This window comes from Nerophis lumbriciformis, linkage group LG02, assembly GCF_033978685.3.
Source record: "Nerophis lumbriciformis linkage group LG02, RoL_Nlum_v2.1, whole genome shotgun sequence".
NCBI lineage: Eukaryota > Metazoa > Chordata > Actinopteri > Syngnathiformes > Syngnathidae > Nerophis > Nerophis lumbriciformis.
The window spans coordinates 43,069,025-43,096,460 of NC_084549.2; the positions used below are offsets into that span (position 1 = coordinate 43,069,025).

General features: G+C 40.1%; 1 protein-coding gene across 2 annotated transcripts in view; it reads left to right on the top strand.

The window, feature by feature from the left end:
- Positions 1-25,409, top strand: part of rel (v-rel avian reticuloendotheliosis viral oncogene homolog) — a 50,608-nt gene extending 25,199 nt beyond the window's left edge. Inside the window, exons 6-11 of one of the 2 annotated variants that reach the window (XM_061963133.2) lie at positions 10,131-10,271; positions 13,988-14,092; positions 14,246-14,464; positions 15,632-15,697; positions 18,887-18,961; positions 22,364-25,409. In XM_061963133.2, the coding sequence (XP_061819117.1) occupies positions 10,131-10,271; positions 13,988-14,092; positions 14,246-14,464; positions 15,632-15,697; positions 18,887-18,961; positions 22,364-23,232 (1,475 nt within the window). In that variant the 3' untranslated portion in view covers positions 23,233-25,409. The remainder of the gene's footprint in view (positions 1-10,130; positions 10,272-13,987; positions 14,093-14,245; positions 14,465-15,631; positions 15,698-18,886; positions 18,962-22,363) is intronic. The other variant, XM_061963142.2, reaches the window with a different exon arrangement.
- The last annotated feature ends 2,027 nt before the right edge of the window (positions 25,410-27,436 follow it).

A 27,436-nucleotide genomic window follows, 5' to 3' on the forward strand; every position in this document is an offset into this window, starting at 1 on the left:
AATACATAACAATTGCTAACACTTTTGTTAAATTCCTGTTCTTAATTTATTCACAATGTAGTCCATAAATAATAACATTAAAAATAAATAGATAAATAATAATGATGAAATAAGGGAAATGAGTTGTATTTCATATAGTGGGACGAAAAGGATTATCAGTAAGTTTAGAATGTTTATCATGGTTCTTCTTCTTTATACTTTGTAAACTATTTGAGTTTGAACAGTTTCTTAAACTGGATTATGTTAGTACATTGTTGATTTCTTTACTTAATCCATTCCATAATTTAATTCCACATACAGATTGGTGTATGTTTTACGTGCATACAAATGTTTTGAGTCACTTTTTTCTCTGAGGTTATATTTATCTTCCTTTGTTAAGAATGATTGTTGTATATTCTTGGGTAGCAGGTTATAATTTGCTTTGTGCATAATTTTAGCTGTTTGCAAATTCAATTGGAATTTCAATATTTTCAATTCAATAAACAGGGTTTGAATGTTCTTTATATCCAACATTATGTATTATTCTAACTGATCTTTTTTGTAACACAATTACCGGTAGTGACTGAAGCCTACATTTGTAGTTATTTCCCCTAATTTTAACACAATAACTCAGATATGGTAACACTAGCGAGCAGTAAAGAATATGAAGTGATTTTTGGTCCAATATATATTTAGCTTATTCATTAATGTGGTATTTTTGGCTATCTTATGTTGTCTGTATTTTTATATGATATTTCCAGTGTTAGATCCGCTGCCCGGATCATAGTTTGTTTATGTTTGAGTCACGTGTTTTCAGCACCTTGAGTTTCGTTTGTTTCTGTTGCCATGACGGCAGATTATACATACCTGCCTCTGGTTAGTGTTCGGGACGCGCACCTGTTGCCCGGGCACTAATCAGAGGGCTATTTAGTCTTTGCCCTGGCCTCACTCGGTCTGGCTTCCTAGTTTGTTCCCATACAACAGATAACGACAACTTTGATTCCCGCTAGCTTTTCACGCTATGCCATTTTGCCTGCTAGCTCCCACGCTAGTCCTTTTGTTTTTGCCTTTTGCTATTTGCACGTCTTTTGTTCGTTCCCCGTACGATTTATATTTTAAATAAATCATTTTTCTACCTGCAAGCTGTGTCCGAAGCCGTCTGCATACTTGGGAGAACCACACCCGCATCACTATGCGACCCAGTCGTTTCAGTAGGAAGCCAGCAAATAACAATTCTCCCGCGGCCGCCATTGAGGAGTTTGACGAAGGTACGTGGGAGGTGTTGCGAGCAATGGAAGCGGAAACTCTTCGCTATTCCCCCTCGGAGCGCCAGGACCTGATATGGGGTCCCAACGGAAAGCTGGTCCCAATCCACTCCGTTTGGCCCGAGGACATCGCCACACCCCCGCAGTACGGGACGCGTCAGCGAATACGGAAGCCGGCCAGAAGGTCTTCCCCTCGCTGTCAAGACGCGCCACTCCTGCAAACTCCTCTCCCGGACTGAAGCAAGCTACATGCAGCTCAAACTTCCCCTCCTCAGATGTTTGGCAACCCAATCGACCACTTTGCCAAACATTTCTCCGATTGGGCTGTCAGTCACATGGACAGCATCAACAATGACGTCATTTCATTGGCGCCCCCCGAAGAGGTAACTCCGCCCACTCCCGATGACGTCATTGAGCAAGATTTTTTTTTTCCATCTGCTTCTTTCTGTCAGCCAATGCCAAATAACTTTTATTCCAAGATAAAACATTATCAGGACATTTTTGTTAAGTGTAAGTCTAGTCAGTCACATTCTGATTTTCAGACTCCACCTCCAGTGACTTTGGTTCCGCCCCCAGTGACTATTGCTTCGCCCACTGCACATATTTTTTCCCCCTGTGCTCCCACCCAATCTCAAGTGAGGGGTGATAATAGTCAATTTGGACAATTTAAAGAGGAGTATACCCCCCTCCATACCTCCCCCCACCCACCCTTGAAGACGGTTCCAAACCGCAAAGAGCGCGTCTGGTATCCGCGTCTTGAGGGGGGGGCTAGTACTGGGAACTGTGCTAGTGCGGTGGCACAACTTCGGCGTGCTAAGCCGCAACCTCCTGCACGGCCACCGCCACCAGTTTTTCGGCGTGCTAAGCCGCAACCCCCTGCACGGCCACCGCCACCAGTCTTTCGGCGTGCTAAGCCGCAACCCCCTGCACGGCCACCGCCACCAGTCTTTCAGCGTGATAAACCGCAACCTCCTGCACGGCCACCGCCACCAGTCTTTCGGCGTGCTAAGCCGCAACCTCCTGCACGGCCACCGCCACCAGTCTTTCAGCGTGCTAAGCCGCAACCTCCTGCACGGCCACCGCCACCAGTCCTTTGGCCTGCTAAGCCACAACCGCCAGCTAGGCCACCTCCAGCTGCACCTCGGCTAGCACCTGTTCCTGCACCTCGGCTGACACACCAAGCTTCCTCTCCGGTACCTCCACCACGCCAAGCTCCACCATGCCAAGTTCCAAGGCTGGTTCCCACACCAGCGCCGGCTCCAAGGCTGGTTCCCACACCAGCGCCGGCTCCAAGGCTGGTTCCCACACCAGCGCCGGCTCCAAGGCTGGTTCCCACACCAGCGCCGGCTCCAAGGCTGGTTCCCACACCAGCGCCGGCTCCAAGGCTGGTTCCCACACCAGCGCCGGCTCCAAGGCTGGTTCCCACACCAGCGCCGGCTCCACGGCTGGTTCCCACACCAGCGCCGGCTCCACGGCTGGTACCCACACCAGCGTCGGCTCCACGGCTGGTACCCACACCAGCGCCGGCTCCACGGCTATTACCAGAACCTGCACCTGCTTTCACGGCGACGACGACTCCTCCTGCCTCCACGGCGACGACGACTCCTCCTGCCTCCACGGCGACGACGTCTCCTCCTGCCTCCACGGCGACGACGTCTCCTCCTGCCTCCACGGCGACGACGACTCCTCCTGCTTCCATGGCGACGTCTTCTCTCTCCTCGTCTCCGGTGGGCTTTTCCAGGACGCCGCCACCTTCCTCGCCCTCATCGTCGTCTCAGCGACCTCGAGTGGTCTGGCTGCACAAGCGGCGCTCTCTGAGGTGTGTGTATGGACGCCTGTGGCGCAAACAGCAGCGACACCCGAGACATAGACTTAGAACTCTGCGGCTGTTGAACTTCTGGCGCCACTCACGCCCACCTTCTCGGCAGCCACGAATGTGGCCTTTCCGTGGTCGCCCGCCTCGCCTGCGGCAGCGGCGTTCCACTCGCCGCCGCCACCTGACTCTTCCCCGGTGGATTCGGGGACACGTGGCCTGGCGACCCACCACCAAATCCTCCCTCCGCCCTCCCTGGACTCTTGAACTGTTTCTTGTTTTTTGGGTTCTAGTTTTATTTCGTGTCAAGGGACATCTGGAATCTGTCCTTTAAGGGGGGGGTACTGTTACGATCCGCTGCCCGGATCATAGTTTGTTTATGTTTGAGTCACGTGTTTTCAGCACCTTGAGTTTCGTTTGTTTCTGTTGCCATGACGGCAGATTATACACACCTGCCTCTGGTTAGTGTTCGGGACGCGCACCTGTTGAATCAGAGGGCTATTTAGTCTTTGCCCTGGCCTCACTCGGTCTGGCTTCCTAGTTTGTTCCCATACAACAGATAACGACAACTTTGATTCCCGCTAGCTTTTCACGCTATGCCATTTTGCCTGCTAGCTCCCACGCTAGTCCTTTTGTTTTTGCCTTTTGCTATTTGCACGTCTTTTGTTCGTTCCCCGTACGATTTATATTTTAAATAAATCATTTTTCTACCTGCAAGCTGTGTCCGAAGCCGTCTGCATCCTTGGGAGAACCACACCCGCATCACTATGCGACCCAGTCGTTTCATCCAGTTCATTTTATCATTTATTATTACACCCAAAAATCTGATTTCATTTACTCTTTCAATGTCTACTGCATCTGTTTGTATTTGTGTTTGACTTTCCCTTCTACTGTTGCCGAATAGCATTATTTTAGTTTTGCTGAGGTTTATGTATAGTCTGTTTTTGTCAAACAATCTCAGCTGTCAGACAATTTATTAATTTATTATATTATTATTTGTAATAGCTTCTGTTTGTGTGTTCGCCGAGCTTCATGTTTGGCTTCCTGTTAGTTAGGTAGCTTCTTATCCAGTTTAAGACCAACCCTCCGATGCCATACTGTTCTAAGTTTTTGGTTAAAATATTGTGATTAATTGTGCCAAATGATTTAGTTAAATCTATAAACACTGTAGCGGCATCGATTACAGCCATCGATGTTGAAATATTATGTTTCCAGGGCGCGGCCACCGCTGCTGCCCACTGCTCCCCTCACCTCCCAGGGGGGAACAAGGGGATGGGTCAAATGCAGAGGACACATTTCACCACACCTAGTGTGTGTGTGACAATCATTGGTACTTTAACTTTAACTTAATATTAGTTTTACTTTGTATCCATATTGGTTCTCAGTGAGTATTCTATGTTTGTTTATGAAATAGAGAATTATTATCCAGAACTCTGCTTCACTATACAAACTTTTTAGTTTCCAAACGCTGTTTAAGAGCCAATTAAGTTTGTGAATGGAGGTTCCACTATACTTAAGTAACCTTTTGAATAAATTCTACTTTTAAAGTAGCATACTTTTTACTTTTACTTGAGTATTTTTGTAAGGAAGAAAAGCTACTTTTACTCGGTTACATTGAGTTTTACATTGAGACTTCTTTCATCAGGCACGGTCACATCACGCTGTTTCACCAATCCAACGAAAAATTTGCATTTTTGTAGTGCATGCTGAAGTAAGGTCTCTGTCTCTCACATGTACACACACGCAAACACGCACACCAACTACGTTTGTTAGGTAGTACAGTTAAAAAAAGTTACTAAATAAACCAGTAGTTATTCACCAGTTTCTGAGTACTTGATTCATCTTATTTACTGAACACTTACTTACTCTTTATTAAGCAATGATTTGGATGGCAACTTTTTACTTTTATTTGAGTCATATTACTCTTAAGTAACGGTACTCTTACTTGAGTACAGTTTTGGGCTACTCTGCTCAGCTCTGATGATAGCCAGTTTTTTCAAGAATGTACTGTACATTCACTCAAAAAGCAGAGTATAGTACATTCAAGGGAAAGTTAAACACTATTTTGTTCATAATGTCTAGCAAAACAGTTTCAGTACCTAAAGAAACACAGTAAATATGTTTTGCCTTACAGGGGAACTGTTATTTTTTGGGGAATGTTGCCTGTGGTTTTACAATCATTATGAGAGACATGACGATGGATGTTTGTTTGTTTTTGTTTTTTAATTCTAAATATTAAATACTGTATTTTTCGGAGTATAAGTCGCACCGGAGTATAAGTTGCACCTGTCGAAAATGCATAATAAAGAAGGAAAAATACATGTATAAGTCGCACTGGAGTATAAGTCGCATTTTTGGGGGAAATGTATTTGATAAAACCCAACACCAAGAATAGACATTTGAAACCATAACGTATTATGGTAAGAGTCGTTCAAATAACTATAACATATGGAACATGCTATACGTTTACCAAACAATCTGTCACTCCTAATCGCTAAATCCCATGAAACCTTATACGTCTAGTCTCTTACGTGAATGAGATAAATAATATTATTTGATATTTTACGGTAATGTGTTAATAATTTCACACAAGTCGCTCCTGAGTATAAGTTGCACCCCCGGCCAAACTTTGAAAAAAACTGTGACTTATAGTCCGAAAAATACGGTAAATGTGATCAAAAGCCTGCTTACAATGGAGCCTATGAGAGCCGCACAATTCCGCCTACAAAGCCCTTAAAAAAACATCCAAACACCTCCATTGAGGTTTTATATACATGCTGTAAGTATAAAAGTAATGTAGTAACAGGCATATTTATAATAACATTTAATATTTACATATTTTGATCATTTTAATTTCGCATTAATTTCAAAAACACATGGCAACGTTTGCTTTTTTTTTTCTCTTCATCACTGATTATTACTCACTGCAGACTTCATGAGAACCAACAAACATAATAAAACATCACTTACTGTACAATGTCTGCTGTTATTAGGATGCAGACTAGTAGGGTGTTGATATATTCCCTAATAGATGAAGAATGACCATAATCCTCACGAAGAAACGGGGGTGGAAACAAGCGTCCATTTGTGTCGTTCTCGCCATTTCTGGGCCCTAAATGGCTGTCAAAGTGTACCAACTCGTCAGAATACGTCCTCAGGCTTCTTTTGTCCAGGTGATATGCATGATTTACGATCTACAATAAACTTACAGGGAGCAGGGAAGCGAGGAAACAGCAGACCACTCGATGATATAAACATAGGGAGACACGGTAGTGATCACGGTGCTCCTATAAATAGTTTGTCTGCGTCACTAATATTCAGGTCACAAAATGTAAATGGAGTGTTGTTGGCGGTTTTTGAATGGTTATTTATTGGATTTTATGGGTGAAATAAAGGACCTGCTATTAGCTCCTTTGTAAGAAGACTTGTATTTACATTGATTTAGTTAGAAGGCATAAAAAAATTATTGATTGTGAACAATAGGCACAATTTCAAAAAAATTGTGCATTTCTCCTTTAATGCTAGATTTGCTAGCTATGCTTAATTATGTCATATGGTTTATGCAAGATATATATTTTTTTTTTAAAGCAACACGAAACATTCCTATTAGAACCGAGAATATTTGTGATATATAATAAATATTTTGTTATATTATACTTTATGTTAAATATATTGGTCTAATGCACATACAATTATGTGCAAATAGTTTATTCAGATTTAGATTTTTCAGGTCGCAGCTTTAAGTTTTGTATCAAATTCCTATGCGGTACATAATAATTAGTTAAAGAAGTCTTTCTCGCGTGCAGAGGGACACTTGCATAATCCAACGACATGGAATGAGAATATTGTCTCGTGGTGCTGCTCCAAACTCTACAGACCTCTGCAACATACGAATGCAATATGGTGTATTGGTCAGCCACAATAAAATGTGTCGTATTATCTTAGTTTATTGCTCATCTCAGCAAAAAGGAACTGAAAGGCTGCACACTTGTCTGATGCGTTGATCTTGAATCTTCCTGCACAAGCAGACAACCAACAGGGAAACCATCTTTGTGAAGAAGTTTATGGTGCGCAACACGTTCTAGAAGAATGAGTTTCCATCTCGTGCGTAGCAACGCCACTGCCGACGATTCACTTAACTTGACACTCATTTTGGTCCCACTACTTTCACACACGTCACAAGCCATCTCACGTTGGGAGTCTGAGCTCTCGGGTATACACACAGACACACACACCCCTCTTTCCACCATGCTGTGACGTTGTTGAGCGTCACCGTGGTGACAAATTGTAGGCGGGGGTGATCTCCACATCAGAGCAAAAGAAGGAAATTGAAGAAAGATAGTAGGCAGAGGTGAAAGCCTAGTGTGTGTGCACGCGTGTGTGTCTGTGGGGGTATCATAGTACAAGTCTCCTTGTAAAGTGTGCGTAATTCCTATAAGTCCCTCGCGCTGTACACAGAACATACAAAGTACAACAAATACAGGAGTAAAAAGATGAGGAATTGAAATAAAAAGAGAGTGATTCCTTATCTTATTTACAGTTGTGCTCATAAGTTTACATACCCTGGGAGAATTTATGATTTCTTGGCCATTCTTCAGAGAATATGAATAATAACACAAAAACCTTTCTTCCACTCATGCTTAATGGTTGTGTGAAGCTATTTATTGGCAAACAACTGTGTTTACTCTTTTTAAATCAAAATGACAAAAGAAAGTACCCAAATGACCCTTCAAAAGTTTACATACCCCAGTGACTTTGATCTGATAACATGCACAAAAGTTGACACAGACAGGTTTGAATGGCTAATCAAGGTTCCAATCGTCACCTGTGACATGTTTGTTTGTAATTAATGTGTGTGTATAAAAGGTCAATAAGTTTCTGGGCTTCTGACAGACCATTGCATCTTTCATCCAGTGCTGCACAGATGTTTCTGGATTCTGAGTTATGGGGAAGGCAAAATAAATGTCAAAGGATCTGCGAGAAAAGGTAATTGAATTGTATAAAACAGGAAAAGTGTATGAAAAGATATCCAAGGAATTGAAAATGCCAATCAACAGTGTTCAAATGCTGATTAAGAAGTGGAAAATGAGGGATTCAGGTAGACCAGCAAAGATTTCAGCCACAACTGCCAGGAAAATTGTTCAAGATGCAAAGAAAAATCCACAAATAACTTCAGCTGAAATACAGGACTCTCTGAAAAATTGTGGTGTGGCTGTTTTAAGATGCACAATAAGGAGGCACTTGTAGAAAAATGGGCTGCATGGTTGAGTCGCCAGAAGAAAGGCATTTCTGCACAAATGTCACAAAGTATCTCGCTTACATTACGCCAAACAGCACAGAGACAAGCCTCAAAACTTCTGGAACAAAGTAATTTGGAGTGATGAGACCATAATTTAACTTTTTGGCCATTCGACCATGCAGCCCATTTTTCTTCAAGTGCCTCCGTATTGTGCATCTTAAAACAGCCACACCACAATTTTTCAGAGAGTCCTGTATTTCAGCTGAAGTTATTTGTGGATTTTTCTTTGCATCTTGAACAATTTTCCAGGCAGTTGTGGCTGAAATCTTTGCTGGTCTACCTGAATCCCTCATTTTCCACTTCTTAATCAGCATTTGAACGCTGCGGATTGGCATTCTCAATTCCTTGGATATCTTTTTATACCTCTTTCCTGTTTTATGCAGTTCAATTACCTTTTCTCACAGATCCTTTGACAATTATTTTGCCTTCCCCATGACTCAGAATCCAGAAACATCTGTGCAGCACTGGATAAAAGATGCAATGGTCTGTCAGAAGCCCAGAAACTCACTGACCTTTTATAAACACACATTAATTACAAACAAACAGGTCACAGGTGAGGATTGGAACCTTGATTAGCCATTCAAACTTGTTTGTGTCAACTTTTGTGCATGTTATCAGATCAAAGTCACTGGGGTATGTAAACTTTTGATCAGGGCCATTTGGGTACTTTCTTTTGTCATTTTGATTTAAAAAGAGTAAACACAGTTGTTTGCCAATAAATAGCTTCACACAACCATTAAGCATGAGTGGAAGAAAGGTTTTTGTGTTATCATTCATATTCTCTGAAGAATGGCCAAGAAATCATAATTTCTCCCAGGGTATGTAAACTTATGAGCACAAACATTGGAAATGGTGTTGCAAGGGAGAACAAGTCTCAACAATGAGACCACTACACGGTACTGTTAATTTCAAATGAGCAGATTCTCCCACACGTTCAAAGATACGATCTTCATCCTTCGTGATGGGTCCCGACAGTCGAGTTGCTTAGACCAAGCATGCGACCCTTTCTCCGCTTTCTGAGCATTTTGCATTGTTTAAATTCGCTTCCATGGTGATATTTGTACTTTTTTTTTGAAGCTCTGCCACCAGAATAGTGTGCGTTACGCTTGGTACACAAGATCAAGGGCAAAAGGTAAAGAGAAAACAACAAAAGTGACGAACAATAGGGAAGTTATACGTCCTTGGTATAGCGGCATACTGTATAACGTTTCGGTCATTAAAAGTTAAAGTTAAAGTACCACTTATAGTCACACACACACTAGGTGTGGTGAAATTACCCTCTGCATTTGACCCATACTCTTGTTCCACCCTCTGGGAGGTGAGGGGAGCAGTGAGCAGCAGCGATGGCCGCGCTCGGGAATCATTTTGGTGATTCAACCCCCAATTCCAACCCTTGATGCTGAGTGCCAAGCAGGGAGGTAATGGGTCCCATTTTTATAGTCGTTGGTATGACTCCGCCGGTATTTGAACTCACGACCTACCCATCTCAGGGCGGACACTCTAACCACAAGGCCACTGAGCAGGCTTTATTATTTGTATTTATTATATTATTATTATATATTATTATATAATAATATATTTATTATTGAACATTTATGTGATTGTAACGTAACACAAAACAATGTAATTTTGTGCTCTGGTTAATCCACTCTATACGAAACTTGTCAAAATGTAGCCACTGCTTCACCTCTAATCTCACCATTTGTTTTTGACTGCAAACTGTATTCTGAAAAATGACCGTCTTCTTTGTATGTGTTTGTGTGTGTAACCTCAGTGCCGCGAGAGCAGCTGCTGCAGACAGAAGAATATGACCTCAACGTGGTCCGCTTGTGCATACAGGTCTTCCTGCAGGATGAGACCAGCCACTGCACCCAAGCGCTAAACCCCGTCGTCAGTAACCCCATCTATGACAACAGTGAGTTACTTTTTGTGTGTGTGCTTTACTGACAGCATTATTTGGCAAAAATACAAGTGTGAGTACCAGACTACAAGTGGAAATGCACCCTAATTTTTTAAATATAAGATGAATTCATTCCAAGGTTAATATATTGCTGTCATAAACATTTCAATAACCATTGCTATAAAAGGCCGCAATATTTGGATACAAATGCAATTTTTTATGTCAGAATGTCATCCAGGGAAAGTTGTACTTAAATTTGACTTATTTGCTCAAAACCTGTTAACGGTTTTATCTATAGTCCAGTCAGGTTTTATTTTGAAGTGAAATTAGCCAGTGGGATCAGTCTCCTCACTCATCTTTCTACTGACGTATGCATTGACCTAATCACTGACTGTATAACAACCTATGCTGCCTTTCAGGTAAACATCTGCGGTTAAGATAAAGGAGCATGTGCAGTCAAAATAAATTGTGTGATTAGTCTGCATATACTGCATGCATGACTAATACGATATTTGTTTATCATTAATCATGAGTTATCCCGTTATTTTTGGCAGCCCTAGTTTTAGAGGGCTACTATGATTTTTTTTAAAACACTTTCTTGTGGTCTACATAACATGTAATGGTGGTTCGTTTCTTAAAATGTTGCATAGATTATGTTTATAGACCATTTACAAGCCTCTTTCTGACCATCTCTTCAGGATACGCCTATTTGTGGGCGGTCTTTTTTACGTGCCTTCACTTTGACTGCGTCTTCTCCCTGTCATCTTGGTTGTAGTTTTACGCTTTCATATGGAGTCTACTGACATATATAAATCAGAACTATACACTACTTTGTATTAGATATGGCAACATCAGAGGTTGCATGTGCATGTACAAGCCAGTCTGCCCCACAACAATAGGATAGAGAAAAAGAAGGAGCTTAGTGACTACAGAGTCTGACTACAATGTCGGAATTACTAAAGCACGTTGGTTAAATTTATACCATATATGGATTATCCGCTGACGTCACCAATAAGAAAACATCACTAATGGGACAAATTCCAAACAGATTGTTAAGCGGAGGGATTCTTAAAGGTTTTGACCTTGGGGTCCTAGTTTTCCACTACAGAGGGAGTCGGGACCCGCTCAAATGTTAACACTGAATTAGAAATCTTACTTTTGATTTTAATGGTATTTAATACTTGAATCTAACCTACAGTTTACAACCTTGTCTAATGATATAAAACCATGTGTTGATCACATGGATTATTATTTCTTTAGCACATAAACCTTAGGCTTAGGTCAGGCTGAGTAGAAAAACAATTGCTCATCAAATATATACTACATAAGAAGGGACTTATAAATAACTGACGAAAAATAAATTTACTTACAATTATGTTGTGCTAAAGTAAATAAAGTGAATTAATAATTAATATTTTTCTTAACTAAAGTGTCAACAAAATTAAAGTGCAATTGAAAATACAGATTCACCACTTTAGTCATAATCTTTGCACTTAAACGTCTCTATGATTTTAGCTCCAGACTTCTGTTTGTTTGAGATTTTCGGTCCTGCCACAAGTGGTGGAAAAGTGTATTACAATTGTGGCTCATATAGACCACAGCTGAAAAACAGATATTTTTTTGGCCCCAGTTCTATGGTTAAGAAACACTGGTTTAGCGGAAGTACAAAGGAAGGCAAGATTGTTTTATATTAGGGCTGTCAATGTTTGCGAATTGACGAATGTGATTAATAAAAATAAATAAATAAATTAAAAAAAGATTGCGTTATCATACATGAGTGACTATGAATCAAATCCAGGTTAACCCGAAAGACGCATGCATTCCTACACTGTCTATGATTGCGATGAGACACGGACAATCAAAACAGAACTTTAGATTAAACTGAGGTAACATCGACAACCAGCAGAGGAGAACGCTACAATGGCAGAGTTTACCGGCGTTAATGTTGTCATCAAAAGTAGCACAGTTAAGTTAAACATATGCCTTTGCTAAATGGACAGCCACAGCATGTAGGCCTTTTAACATGTGTGAAGACCAAGTCCTTCAAGAAGATGTCATTCATACAGTATCACTACAGCTGATCTGTCGTACCTTGAAGAGACACAATTACATCAAAGATAAACCAACTGTACTACACAAACAAGAGCATCAACTTGTAACTACGGACTGAATGTGAATTTATTTTGCTTACTGGAGAACGTTGGACATCTGTAAGTAATCACAAAGAGCTGCTGTCGTGTCGTACCATAAAAAAAGATCAGCATTGTCATCTGAAAAGATAAACAAGCTTTTTTTTTTGTTGAACAACCAGTTTAACAAAAGAAGAGTTTAGTTCAGATCAGTTAAAAGTTTAGATTTAATTGGTGCACTATGTTAAGTTGTTTATGTGTGTGTTTACTACATTATCTCTTAGTGTACGTCTGTAACTTGTTTGCTATATTATTGCAAAGATTTTCAAAATGTACCCTTAATTCTTATTGTACTTACTGTCACCAACCTTTGAGCAAATCATTGACTTGCAGTTCAGTAAGACATTTAAAAAATGTTCCTGTACGACATTCTGACTACAAAATTGCATGTTTTCAAATATTATGTATTTTTGTTAAGCACATTTTATTCATGCAAGCAAATAATAACCTGTGATCAATCATGACTAATCACAATTCAAGAGTCTGATTTTAAAAATGAATAATTTGACAGCCCTATTTTATGAATATCTCTGCCATGATCCCACGGTTTGATTTCACTTTTTCGGGAGTTATGGAGATCACAAATACACAAAAACAGATAATAGGTTAAAAAAAATTTGGTTTTGCATCATAGGTCCCCTTTAAGTAACATTTTAACCACTTTTAATATTGAAAGGTATACATTTGAGCTGTCAAATTCGGCAAACACATGCGATTAATCACAATACATGATGGCACTAATCATGTATATTCGCAGATTAATCAAGCAATTTATTTTGACGTCACATGCTCTTTTACCTTAAAGATAACCTCTGATGATTTTAATCTGCATTGAAAACACTTCTTTGTGGTCTATATAATATGTATTGGACATGCTTTGATGTAAATTGTGCGTACATTTTAATCCACAGTCACGTTTATCAACTCTTGTTTGGAGTCTGTCTGCAAGCTGTTGGTTTCTGGAGGCGGTCCCAGAATGCAAATTAAACCACGCCCCAAACTCTCCAAAAGTTTCAGAATTTACCTTTTGATACTGAACATTGTTTAAATGTATATCTAGAAGTCGTCACCGCTAATTTCGAAAATAAACTTCATAAACATTATATAGTTTCACCCGGTCACATCATTAAGTACACCTGCTTGCTCGCCAATCAATTCAGAGCAGCATAAACAAGTGTGCTTAATATCACTGCATGTCGCACGAACAGTATGTGTTATTATGCACATGCACATGCTAAGATTAGCTGAACTCTGTTGCAGGTGCTTCAGTTATTTGTGAACTAATTTGGTGCCTGTCACACATACAGTACATTGTGAAAGGGGAAGTTGTATACACACACTAACCCTCAAACACACCGTTACCATGGAGCACTTCCTCTTCTGACCTTAAACATGTGACTCAACGTGTAAACTAAACATTGCCGATCACTAGATACGTGCGTTTGCCCGAACTGCAAATGACGGCGAATAAAAACCTTGGTGTTTGCGCCCTGACACATCACATGATCCATGTGCTTTTCTTTTGCATGTTTGTAACGTCAGGGGCCCCAAACACAGCAGAGCTGAGGATCTGTCGAGTCAACAGCAACAGTGGCTCCGTTAAGGGAGGAGATGAGATCTTCCTGCTTTGTGATAAAGTTCAAAAAGGTACTTATTCATCACAGAACTCGGGTCCTAAATATGATATAGTATTTCCACTTTACATCTCTCTTTTATGGTATCTCTTCTTATATCTTCTTCATCCAGTCCGTTCATTCTGCTCAGTCCATTTCCTCTTTCCCTGATGCCTCTTTCCTTCAGATGACATCGAAGTCCGATTTTTCTCTTCTGACGGCTGGGAGGCCAAAGGCTCATTCTCCCAAGCTGACGTCCATCGCCAAGTGGCCATCGTATTTAAGACGCCACCTTTCTATAACACGTCTATAGCAGAGTCCGTCACTGTACACATGCAGCTTCGCCGACCGTCTGATCAGGAGGTCAGCGAACCGCTGGATTTCCGATATCTTCCCGATGACAAAGGTAAGCAGTGTGACCGTAAATATTTCCCTTCTTTTAACAAGAAGCCACTACCATTTTACATTTTATATTTTATATATGTGTATATGTATATGTGTGTGTATATCAATACATATATACGTGTATATCTATATATATTTGTGTGTGTATATATATATGTATATATATATACATATATACATGTATATGTGTGTATATATATATATATATATATAGGGGCAGAACTTTCCTCCAGAATGTTCTTATCTTTGTCCATGTGATGTCAGATGAAACAAAAATTGAGCTGTTTGGCCACAATACCCAGCATTATGTCTGGAGGAGAGGAAGTGAGGCCTTTAATCCCAGGAACACTATACCTACCGTCAAGCATGGTGGCGGTAGTATTATGCTCTGGGCCTGTTTTGCTGCCAATGGAACTGGTGCTTTACATAGAGTAAATGGGACAATGAAAAGGGAGGATTACCTCCAAATTCTTCAGGACAACCGAAAACCATCAGCCCGGAGGTTGGATCTTGGGTGCAGTTGGGTGTTCTAACAGGATAATGACCCCAAACACACGTCAAAAGTGGTAAAGGAATGGATAAATCAGGCTAGGATTAAGGTTTTAGAATGGCCTTCTCAAAGTCCTGACTTAAACGTGTGGACAATGCTGAAGAAACAAGTCCATGTCAGAAAACCAACAAATTTAGCTGACCTGCACCAATTTTGTCAAGAGGAGTGGTCAAAAATTCTACCAGAAGCTTGTGGATGGCTACCAAAAGCGCCTTATTGCAATGAAACTTGCCAAGGGACATGTAACCAAATATTAACATTTCTGTATGTATACTTTTGACCCAGCAGATTTGGTCACATTTTCAGTAGACCCATAATAAATTCATAGAAGAACCAAACTTCATGAATGTTTTTTGTGACCAACAAGTATGTGCGCCAATCACTCTATCACAAAAAAATAAGAGTTGTAGAAATTATTGGGAACTCAAGACAGCCATGACATTATGTTCTTTACAAGTGTATGTAAACTTTTGACCACGACTGTGTATATATGTGTGTGTGTGTGTATGTACATATATATATATATATATATATATATATATATATATATATATATATATATATATATATATTTATATATATAAATAAATAAATATTGTGTGCTTTTCTTTTTTTCAGACCCGTACGGATATAACAGGAAAAAGCGCAGTAGAGAGAACTTAATGAAGATGTCGGGACTGTCAGGTAAGATTTGTCATTGAATATGATGCTTGCATACATTCATCATGGCAATTAATGCAATACTCATTTGGGGTCATTAATAATTTATTTGAACCGTGAAAGAACGATAAACAAGAATTGAGTTCACACGTTTAGTCATCACTAGTAGTAAGTAAATAGAACTTGGCTTTGTCAAGGTATGAGACATTTTGCAACCTTCAGCTCCTCTTATAGGGCTCAAATGGGGACGTGATTTCGCAATGCATTGTGGGTGCCGTGTATCCATTTTTGCTGGACGTAGGTTTTCTTTACATGACTGTACTATATCCACGGTAATGTGAGACAGAGCAATAAACTGGAATAAAATGGATTGGAGAGAATAGAAAAATCAAGAGGCTGCACCAAGACAAACTACCCTATTCTAAAGGCTCGCTACCTCGATAAAATAAGTTAAATTGTTGGAATTGATCCATATGAGCACGTCCAATGGACACGAGATTTGTCCTCAACGAAGTCAGTATGTATCAGTGAACATTTTCAGAATGCCATGTCTATTAAGGCTCATTGTCCTCCATTCAAGTTGCACTTTCATCTTTTATATGTTCAAGATAAAGTGAGGGCACCCAGCCTCAATCCCCGAAAAAACAAGCTCATTATTATTTTTAAATAAAAAATCATTGTGCTACTGCTCTGAAAGTAATACTCATTCATTTTTGTGCTTACACAAGACTAAAAGTAAACAGACAAATCTTTTTCCAAATACTGTACAATGTTTGTCGCCTGCAGCTAGCTTGGCTAACGCTAGCAGCCTACTAAATGTGACGTGTAAAACAGAATAAAACAGGCTTTGATCCAAATTTACCAGTCTGAAAACGCTGTGAACACACCAACATGTGCCAGGTGATGGGGTTAAAAGTCATGTTTGATCGTCTCACGGCTGCTTTCCAGACTGTTCGTCGTCTCTTTATTAGTTTCCTAACCTGACTTCCTTCGGCTTTGTTTTCACGCTGAAAATAAGAAATATCTCAGCCTTTATTTTTTTAAGCAATCATGACAACCATTATGGCAGTTGATGACACCACACATTCGCTCCATGTTTTGAACCTGTTAAAGAAAAAAAACAGAATTTAAGCATAGAATCTTGCTGCATTTTGAATCGCTTATTTACATGGCTGAATGAAACACCCACAATGCTACTATAAGAGTTAGAAGACTGCATGGATGTATAGCTAATCTTTTTTTATGACTGAAGATGTACATTATACAAAACCCAAAACCAGTGAAATTGGCACGTTGTGTAGGTCGTAAATAAAAACAGAATACAATGATTTGCAAAACCTTTTCAACCTATATTCCAATTGAATAGACTGCAAAGACAAGATACTTAACGTTCGAACTGGTAAACTTTGTTATTTTTGCAAATATTAGCTCATTTGGAATTTGATGCCTGCAACATGTTTCAAAAAAGCTGGCACAAGTGGCAAAAAAGACTGAGAAAGTTGAAGAATGCTCATCAAACACTTATTTGGAACATCCCACAGGTGTGCAAGCTAATTGGAAACAGGTGGGTGCCATGATTGGGTATAAAAACAGCTTCCCAAAAAATGCTCAGTCTTTCACAAGAAAGGATGGGGCGAGGTACACCCCTTTGTCCACAACTGCGTGAGCAAATACTCAAACAGTTTAAGAACAACGTTTCTCAAAGTGCAATTGCAAGAAATTTAGGGATTTCAACATCAACGGTCCATAATATCATCAAAAGGTTCAGAGAATCTGGAGAAATCACTCTATGTAAGCGGCATGGCTGGAAACCAACTTTGAATGACCATGACCTACGATCCCTCAGACGGCACTGTATCAAAAACCGACATCAGTCTCGAAATGATATCACCACATGGGCTCAGGAACACTTCAGAAAACCACTGTCACTAAATACAGTTGGTCGCTACATCTGTAAGTGCAAGTTAAAGCTCTACTATGCAAAGCGAAAGCCATTTATCAACAACATCCAGAAACGCCGCTGGCTTCTCTGGGCCCGAGATCATCTAAGATGGACTCATGCAAAGTGGAAAAGTGTTCTGTGGTCTGACGAGTCCACATTTCAAATTGTTTTTGGAAATATTCAACATTGTGTCATCCGGACCAAAGGGGAAGCGAACCATCCAGACTGTTATCGACGCAAAGTTAAAAAACCAAGCATCTGTGATGGTATGGGGGTGCATTAGTGCCCAAGGCATGGGTAACTTATACATCTGTGAAGGCACCATTAATGCTGAAAGGTACATACAGGTTTTGGAACAACATATGCTGCCATCTAAGCGCCGTCTTTTTCATGGACGCCCCTGCTTATTTCAGCAAGACAATGCCAAGCCACATTCAGCACGTGTTACAACAGCGTGGCTTCGTAAAATAGAGTGCGGGTACTTGAGTGCAGTCCAGACCTGTCTCCCATCAAAAATGTGTGGTGCATTATGAAGCATAAAATACGACAGCGGAGACCGCGGACTGTTGAACGACTGAAGCTCTACATAAAACAAGAATGGGAAAGAATTCCACTTTCAAAGCTTAAACAATTAGTTTCCTCAGTTCCCAATCGTTTATTGAGTGTTGTTAAAAGAAAAGATGATGTAACACAGTGGTGAACATGCCCTTTCCCAACTACTTTGGCACGTGTTGCAGCCATGAAATTCTAAGTTAATTATTATTTGCAAAAAAAAAAATAAAGTTTGAGTTTGAACAGCCAATATCTTGTCTTTGTAGTGCATTCAATTGAATATGGGTTGAAAGGGATTTGCAAATCATTGTATTCCGTTTATATTTACATCTAACACAATTTCCCAACTCATATGGAAACGGGGTTTGTAGTTACTCAGTGTGATGATAACCATATCACTCATATGCAGGTCATGGCATGTAAATGGAGCGTTGTTAGGGGTTTTTTGATGTTCAGTAGAGGGCTTCATACGCGGAAAAGTTGAATCCCTGTTGCCTGCATTGTTAGCTGCCTCATGCTAGCAGTTGTTCACTATTTAGGATGCACAGAAAAGAGAAAGACATATGGATGATGGGCAAAAAAAGTGTAGTCTTTCCTGTAAGGGCCCAAATTGATATAACCTTCATGCACATAATGAGTATATGTTAACTTTTGACTTGAGGCACATTATGTTATGTCAATAACAAATACATTTGATAAAGGTGTTTCTGCATTTTCAGCTGTTCCATTTTCTGGTCTGGCTATGAGCAGGCAAAAGGCAGTGCCACCAACCACCAGAAATCACATGCAGAAAGGTAAAAAAATATATACAACTCAAAGATTATTATGAAGTACAAATGTCCTATTACTAATTATATGGTTTGTAATCACACATGAATTAATCACCCAGTATTGGTTCAGTTCAGTGATGTTGTAAATATTGTATGTGATTAATTGGAAAACTCCCTTAGCCCTGATCAGGATCAATAACATAAAAAATTACGAGACACAATGATTGAAAATGTAGTTTGAGTTGTAGCATTTCTGTTGTCATCCCCTTGTTCTTATATTGTGCATTTTGAGTGGAACCTTTATTTACGAACTTGTTTATTGAAGCAAAATGTCCCCATACAAAACAATGTAAACATGATCATGGGCACCAACCTCGACAAAAGTCTATATTTTAGTAGAAGTCTATGTACTTTGAACACATTATAAAGCGCTATACAGTACTGCTTATCGATTCAATCCCCTTTTTTTATACAGCACTATTAACAACAAAACTGTTTCCAGAGTGCTGCACATAAAAAGAAACAATAAAAGGTAATCAAATTACAAGCATTTAAAATGAAACAAGTAAAAAAACAAACAAACAAACAAAAAAAAGACACAGACACAGAGGACCGCAAGACTCACGCCGATTTAAAAGCCAAAGAATAAGAGTGGGTTTTAAGAAGAGACTTAAAACATTCAAAAGTGGTGGCCATTCTGACATGAGGGGGTAGAACATTCCAAAGTTTAGGGCCAACAACAGAAAAGGCCCTGTCTCCCCTAGTATTAAGCCTAGTTTCCGGCCCACGAGTTGGCCCTCGGACCTCATGGAGCGAGCTGTAGCATTAATTTGGAATAGGTCTGTGATGTACTTTGGGGTTAGTCCATTCAAAGATTTAAAAACAAACAGTACAATTTTAAAATTAATTCTAAAACGAACAGGAAGCCAATGCATAGAAGCAAGAATCGGGGTGATGTGATGTCAAACATACCAAGAAGATGATCAACTTTCTATTTAATAACAAAGCCAAAACAATAAGAACTAGCTGAACTGTCCTCATTTGCTGTGCCCTGCCGACACGCACACACAGTTTGAAAACACAAAACTCCTCAACTTTAACAGCCAGGCCGCTGCAATAAAAAATGTAAATCCATGTTACTCTGTAGGTTAATCTTCTTGGTGTGCAGCAGAAAGAGTGGGGAGAAGGCAGTGTCGACACCTCTGTGGATACTTCCTGGAGTTTTAAACCACACATCACTTTTCTATTGCTTTTTTGACCTCACACTGAGCTATAAAAACTAGAAAAATAGTACAAAACCCAAAACCAGTGAAGTTGGCACGTTGTGTAAATCGTAAATAAAAACAGAATACAATGATTTGCAAATCCTTTTCAACTTATGTTCCATTGAATCGACTGCAAAGACAAGATATTTAATGTTCGAACTGAGAAACGTATTAATTTATTTTTTTTCAAATAATCATTTACTTAGAATTTAATGGCAGTAACACATTGCAAAAAAGTTGGCACAGGGGCATTTTTACCACTGTGTTACATGGCCTTTCTTTTTAAGAACACTCAGTAAACATTTGGAAACTGAGGAGAGGCTTTTCAGGTGGAATTCTTTCCCATTCTTGCTTGATGTACAGCTTAAGTTGTTCAACAGTTCGGGGTCTCCGTTGTCGTATTTTACGCTTCATAATGTGCCACACATTTTCAATGGGAGACAGGTCTGGACTACAGGCAGGCCAGTATAGTACTCGCACTCTTTTACTATGAAGTCACGCTGTTGTAACATGTGGCTTGGCATTGTCTTGCTGAAATAAGCAGTGGCGTCCATGATAACGTTGCTTGGATGGCAACATATGTTGCTCCAAAATCTGTATGTACCTTTCAGCATTAAGGGTGCCTTCACAGATGTGTAAGTTACCCATGCCTTGAGCACTAATACACCCCCATACCATCACAGATGCTGGCTTTTGAACTTTGCGCCTATAACAATAAGCATGGTTACTTTCCTCTTTGGTCCGAAGGACAAGATGTCCACAGTTTCCAAAAACAATTTCAAATGTGGACTCGTCAGACCACAGAACACTTTTTCAGTTTGCATCAGTTCATCTTAGATGAGCTCGGACCCAGCGAAGCTTTGCATAGTAGAGTTTTAACTTCCACTTACAGATGTAGCGACGAAGTGTAGTTACTGACAGTGGTTTTCTGAAGTGTTCCGGAGCCCATGTGCACACTGATGTCACTTTTGGATGCAGTACCGCCTGAGGGATCGAAGGTCATGGGCATTGCCACATACGTGCAGTGATTTCTCTAGATTTTTTTAACCCTTTGATGATATTACGGACCGTAGATGATGAAATCCCTAAATTCCTTGCAATAGCTCGTTGAGAAATGTTGTTCTTAAACTGTTCGACAATTTGCTCACGCATTTGTTCACAAAGTGGTGACCCTCGCCCCATCCTTGTTTGTGAACAACTGAGCATTTCATGGAAGCTGCTTTTATACCCAATCATGGCACCCACCCGTTCCCAATTAGCCTGTTCACTTGTGGGATGTTCCAAATAAGTGTTTGTTGAGCATTCCTCAACTTTCTCAGTCTTTTTTGACACTTGTGCCAGCTTTTTTGAAACATGTTGCAGGCATCAAATTCCAAATGAGCTAATGTTTGCAAAAATAACAAAGTTTACCAGTTCGAACGTTAAATATCTTGTCTTTGCAGTCTATTCAATTGGATATAGGTTGAAAAGGATTTTCAAATCATTGTATTTTGTTTATATTTACGATTTACACAACATGCCAACTTCACTGGTTTTGGGTTTTGTATAAAAGGGTAAAAAAAAACACTTTAAAAGCACTAAAAGTAGCCCTTGGCACAGTAGCTAACGACAGCACTGCTGTGCTGACTGAATGAGCACCAGAGCATTGTCAGCCCGCCCACAATGGATGTATGCAAGGCACACAATGGGTGAATGAAACGTTTGTATACTGAGACAAGGTTCGTACAACAAAGCATGTTTTTATTCGGTCTGTCGTTTGTAAAGGTTCTTACGATGAGGGGTCCTAAATTAAGGTTCCACTGTAATTTGACTTTCAGGTTTAATTGTGCAGCAGAGACTAGATACCCTACTTATTGGTACCTCGGTTTTTTGTTGGTAATCCGTTTCAAACTGTTTTATTTAACAATCAGTTCCATACACCCAAACTTATTACCACAAAACAGGGACTAGATTGTGCAATGTTTGGCCATATGATAACCGAAACGGTATACAAAAATCAAGGGGAAATTTTGGCAAAGATTTTCATCGAAAATCAAATCCTACAAAAAGTGGGGCGTACAAACAGGAAAATACCACTGTTTATTGTACATGAATTAGTCTGTCATTTACAGATAGTGGCTAATGTCGTGTAAACGTAGTGAAGTCATTTTGTGTTTTCCAGACATTTACCTGAGGCAGCCTACTCCGTCATTGCAGCAGCAACCGGCGGCGTTCAACCAACCATACCGAGCGAATGTTCCAGTCAGCCATGCCTGGACAAATCCCAATCCGGTACTCGCAATGGATACCGTCACCGTCAATCCTTCTAATGCCATGACCAACTTGTCCCATCTCAAATACAACCGACCACAGCATCAAAACTCTGGCTCTGGATTCTCTTGTGAAAGCAATTTGTTACCTCAGCTCTCCATGAGGGACTTGCAGTGCTTGGAGACAGTTCCTCAAACTTCTGAGATGAGCCAGCCTGAGTCCCACCCACTTTTCTACTTGCATCCCCAGAGGGATGGACGGGCTTCTGATAACCGGGGCCAGAACCACCAAAGGAGCCAGAACCCGGGGTCCCAATCTATGTGGAACAATTTTAGTAGCGCCAGCCCAAGTCAGAAGACCTTTGAATGCGCCGTACCTGCTGGAGAAGTGGGAGCTCTGGGGCTAGGATCTTTCCCACTCTTGGAGGGGATGGAAAGTGATGGCTTTTTGAAGGGCCAAGTAGGAGGGTCTCAAACTGAATTCCAGCTGAAGCAAGAGCCCCAGATTCCAGTGGGACAAGAGTCCAACTTGCCTGTCATGACGTTCCCTGGAGAGAGCCAGGGAAACACCTACACCAACCTGCTTCCTCGTCCTTTGAGCAATGGCATGAATGTTTCAAGGCAAGATGGTGGTGGAAAAAGCCACCCTTGTAACCCAAGTGTTAAAAGTCCTTACTCCAGTAACCACATTCCTTCTGAGAGTCACTTTGCAACTTTAACAGACTGGTTACGAGTTGAGACGGTCATTCCTTGTCGTCAAAACAGCAACTTCAAGGAATGACATAAAGAGAAGAAGAGCTGATCCTAAGGAATGTATGTCACGTCTCATTCAGCGTTCTATCGCCTAGAAGACAGACATGTCTCATTGTTCTGGTCCTAGTCTGCTACAGGAAGTGGACTTTTGCTTTGACTTGACTGGATTCAATCCGTCAGAGAACCAGATTAAGGCTGGATTTACACTCCGGGTTAAAGTTACCAATTCCAGTTTAGTGGATCATTGTTTTGATCTACAGTCGGTGTGATGTTTTCTGATGACAAGCTTGCAATAACAAGTTATATTCAGTCTTTGCGCGAACACTGCAGGTTATATCAGATCTATTCAGGCTATTCCACCAAATCAGTGCCGTTTGCTTGTTGTAACTCTCTCAAAAATAAACGTACATTTATGTCTTTTTCCAACTCTAAATCAGTTAGAACGCGTATTCAGGAAGCTTTCCTTTTATTTTTGTGTAAGTTTACGAAGCCCAAATGACTCCTTTTTAGTAAGTGGACTCAAAGTTTTTAGGATAGAATTAGCAAAATCAGTGTTCCCTTGTTTATTGCGGGGGCCACTTTGCAGAACCCCCTGTGGTAAATGAATTTTTGCACAGTAGGGGCTCTATTTATTGTACGATTTATATGAAAAAAATACGCATTTAACATTTTTATAAACCCACGTTTTTCACACACACTTATAATCACTTCCTATGTTCTTAAAACACTTCATACACTCTAAAACTGATGTCATTTTAACATGAATACTTCAATGGGTACTCAAACCTTTAAAATCGTCATTAAGTGAACCGCCAAGTGGCAAGGTAACACTGTACATATAATAAAGTTTCGGTAGCATTTATGCTAATAGCATGTGGACACTAAGCACATTGCAGGGATTCAACATTTACAACCTCCAATTTAATGTTGAAATATGGAATATACGGAACAAATAAATGGGTGAACAGACTTATGGCCTACAAGAGATTTGCAGGATGCAACTTCCTGTGGACCAGGTGACTTGTGAAGTATTCCACATTTGCCGAAGCAGGTAATGTGACCAGACTAAAATGTAAATTCTTTTAAAAAAAAATTTTGTTAAGAAAATAAACACACCTGTGTAAAAAATATAACATTTCTTAAGGATTCAAATTAATATATTTAATTTTAGGAAGCAAAAATATGCTAGTTATCCAGTGATCAGAAATTAAAAATAGTATTTATTAAATATGCAATCAGATGAGAAGTGCAAGAAACATTGCTTAATAAACACTGATGTCACAGATTCGGTGGAATGGCCCATGTGTTATTTTATCCATATTTTTGGGCCCTAATCCATGTAAATTCATCCTATAGTATAATTTCAGAGTTGGGAAGATATTCCAAACCCTCTGATGGCCATTATTACCCAATGATAAATTTAATAATTGAAGCACCAGAAAACATCTTATTATATTTAAGGTCATTTCAGATTGCGAGTACTCTGTAGGTCTGGTTTTGTTTTTGTTTTTTACTTTATTAAAGACACCTTGTGGTTCTTTTCTGGGACATTGTAATACAATTATATATTACAAGTCAAGTTTGTGATGAAGACTTTGGTACCAAAGATTTGTATAAAAGTAAGTAATTGATACACTGCATGAATGTACTTCTTTATTTGTTTTCATTTATGGTTGCAGTGAATCAGGTGTACATTTTTTCATTCATTCTGGGTTTTATTTGTGGGATAAAAGTTGGGGATTTTGAACTAAGTCGAACCTCCTCACACATACTACTCTTGTCCCTTTTTAGTTGTATTGTCATTTTCTTTTTGTTTTGTTGTACATACTTTGTTTGTTATAGTTCACAGCGTGCTCGTGAACTGGCAAGGTACTAAAATTTCCATTGAGGAAGTTTGAGGAAGCACACAAGTTGTGACTTTCCCTAGTAATGACTATGTCACACCACAGATAATCACGTGTGTTATTTTCTCCTGTTTTGTAATGTGTTTGATTGACACACTTGTAAATATGTTGTTGTTTCATTCATTCATTCACGTTTCGTAGATTCGATAGAAGACACGGCTAATCAACAAGCACAAGGTCATCTTTAGCCTAGTTCATGCGAACGTTATGTATGGAATACATTTAAGGACAATTTTGAACTATTGTTTGTTGGATGTTTCTGGGGTGTTTGCTGGAGAATCTTATTTTAATAAACATCGTTGCTCAGGTGTCTTGTCATTGACTGCCTTTGGATGTGTGCCCTCGTGAGGTGAGGGGCTGCCTTTTCTTTTATGTAACTTAACATTTTCAAGCTCTCGTCAAAGTTAATATAAGTTGCTTGTTAAGAGGAGAGAATAATTCATGTTGTATAACTTTCAATTACATATATTTAACTTATTATAAAACTGTCTTACTTTTATTTGTCTACCATGTGGTTATCCTTCTTCAGGAAAAGCTTTCTTACTTTGTTTTAAAATTCTTTATTAATTTATTTTAGTTTTAAAAGTCTCTGAGATGCTTTGCTTCTCCGTAGAAAGACAGCAGCGGCAAGCACCTGCTTGAGTGCTGTACGTGCGCCTCACCGTTTGACATTCCTTCACAGTTTATTTTCCCATAGACAAGAATATTTACACACTTACGAATAACACATCACACAGGCTGTAAAAAGTTATGTTTAAATTCCTGCAAACATTTTGATGACGATATGATAAAAGACAAACAGGCATGCACCAACCAAGGATTGCACAGAGAGTGGGCAGCCTCATTTCAGTTTTCTGCCATTTGATCAAGAAATGTGCAAATTCTGCCATTTTTACTTAAGAAAACTGTAAAAACAATTGGAATCCTGCAGAAAATATATTTGCAGCACAGTTTAATGCAGTTGTTGTTGGTTGGTTTAAGTGTATTTTGAACATTAATGCAGTTTCAACATGATACATCACGTGTTCCATCTCTCCATGTCCGAAAAGGAGTAGGAAGAAGCAGGGCTTATTTAATCCTATCCCTATTCCACTTCCTTTACAGTTTCTTACACATATATGTTCAATTCCTGTTTTCAGTTTGTAACACAGTTAGATCAATGTTTTCTAAATACAACAGTTCTCTTCATAAATAGTTAAGTTAGTTGTGCTTCACATAAAGAGATGATTTCAATAAATATCTTTGTTAGTTTTCCTTATTTGTACTAAAAACTTTGTGTTCGAACAACCTCTTAAACTATCAAGTTGGTACATTGGTAGAGGTACCCCGCTGCTCGCCTCTTCCTGAGGAGGACGAGCCTAGAAAAGGTGGCCTAGACATTGCTCGCTCCAAACTACTCCCAGATGGGTAACCGCACCCGTCGGGTCAGAATAGAAAAAGAAGACTCAAAGATAGCAACATGGAATATACGAACACTAGCAGACTCCAGAGGCCACACAGTTGGCCGTCCACACAGGTGCAACACGCTCATTGCGGCGGAACTAAAGAGGTTCGACGTCGATTTTGTAGCCATCAGCGAAACATGACTGGCATCTGAGGATTCCCTCAATGAGATTGGCGAGGGATACACCTTCTTCTGGAAGGTTCTCCCAGAAGAGGCTCCCAGAATTCCTGGTGTAGGTTTTGCAATAAAATCGTCTTTTTCTCGGTCACTTACCAGAATCCCCTGTTGGTATCAGTGAACCCCTCATGAACCTTTGTATTCCCCTAGCCTCCAAGAGATACGCCACCATCATTAGTGCCTACACCCCCACACTTCCTTTAGCTGAAGACGTCAAAAATAAATGTTATGACCTATTTGATTACACACTCTGTGCTAATTATCCTCCTTATACAGGGCCCACATGAAGATGTGGGCCCTTGATCTTGAGGCCTTTTATATGAGATGCCTTCAGCGGATCCTTAGGATCACCTGGGCCGATCGCGTTCCACAAGTCATCGTTTTCCAGCGCACTGGCGGCATAAGAGTGGAATCCCTGTTCATCCGGCACAAGCTCAGATGGGTCGGTCATGTTTATCGCATGGAAGAAAACAGACTCCCCCGCACTGTTCTCGATGGAGAACTTACCACTGGTCGCCGTAGTGTAGGAGGGCAATAGAAACGCCTCAAAGATCACCTTAGAGCGACCCTCAAGAAATGTCGGTTGGATCCTTCCAAGTTGGAGCAGCTTGCTAAGGACCGAGACTCCTGGAGGTCAGTCAACTTGTCACTGTGCTGTAGAGGACTTTGAGGCACCCCGGGTGCAAGCTCATGAGGAACAGGGCCAA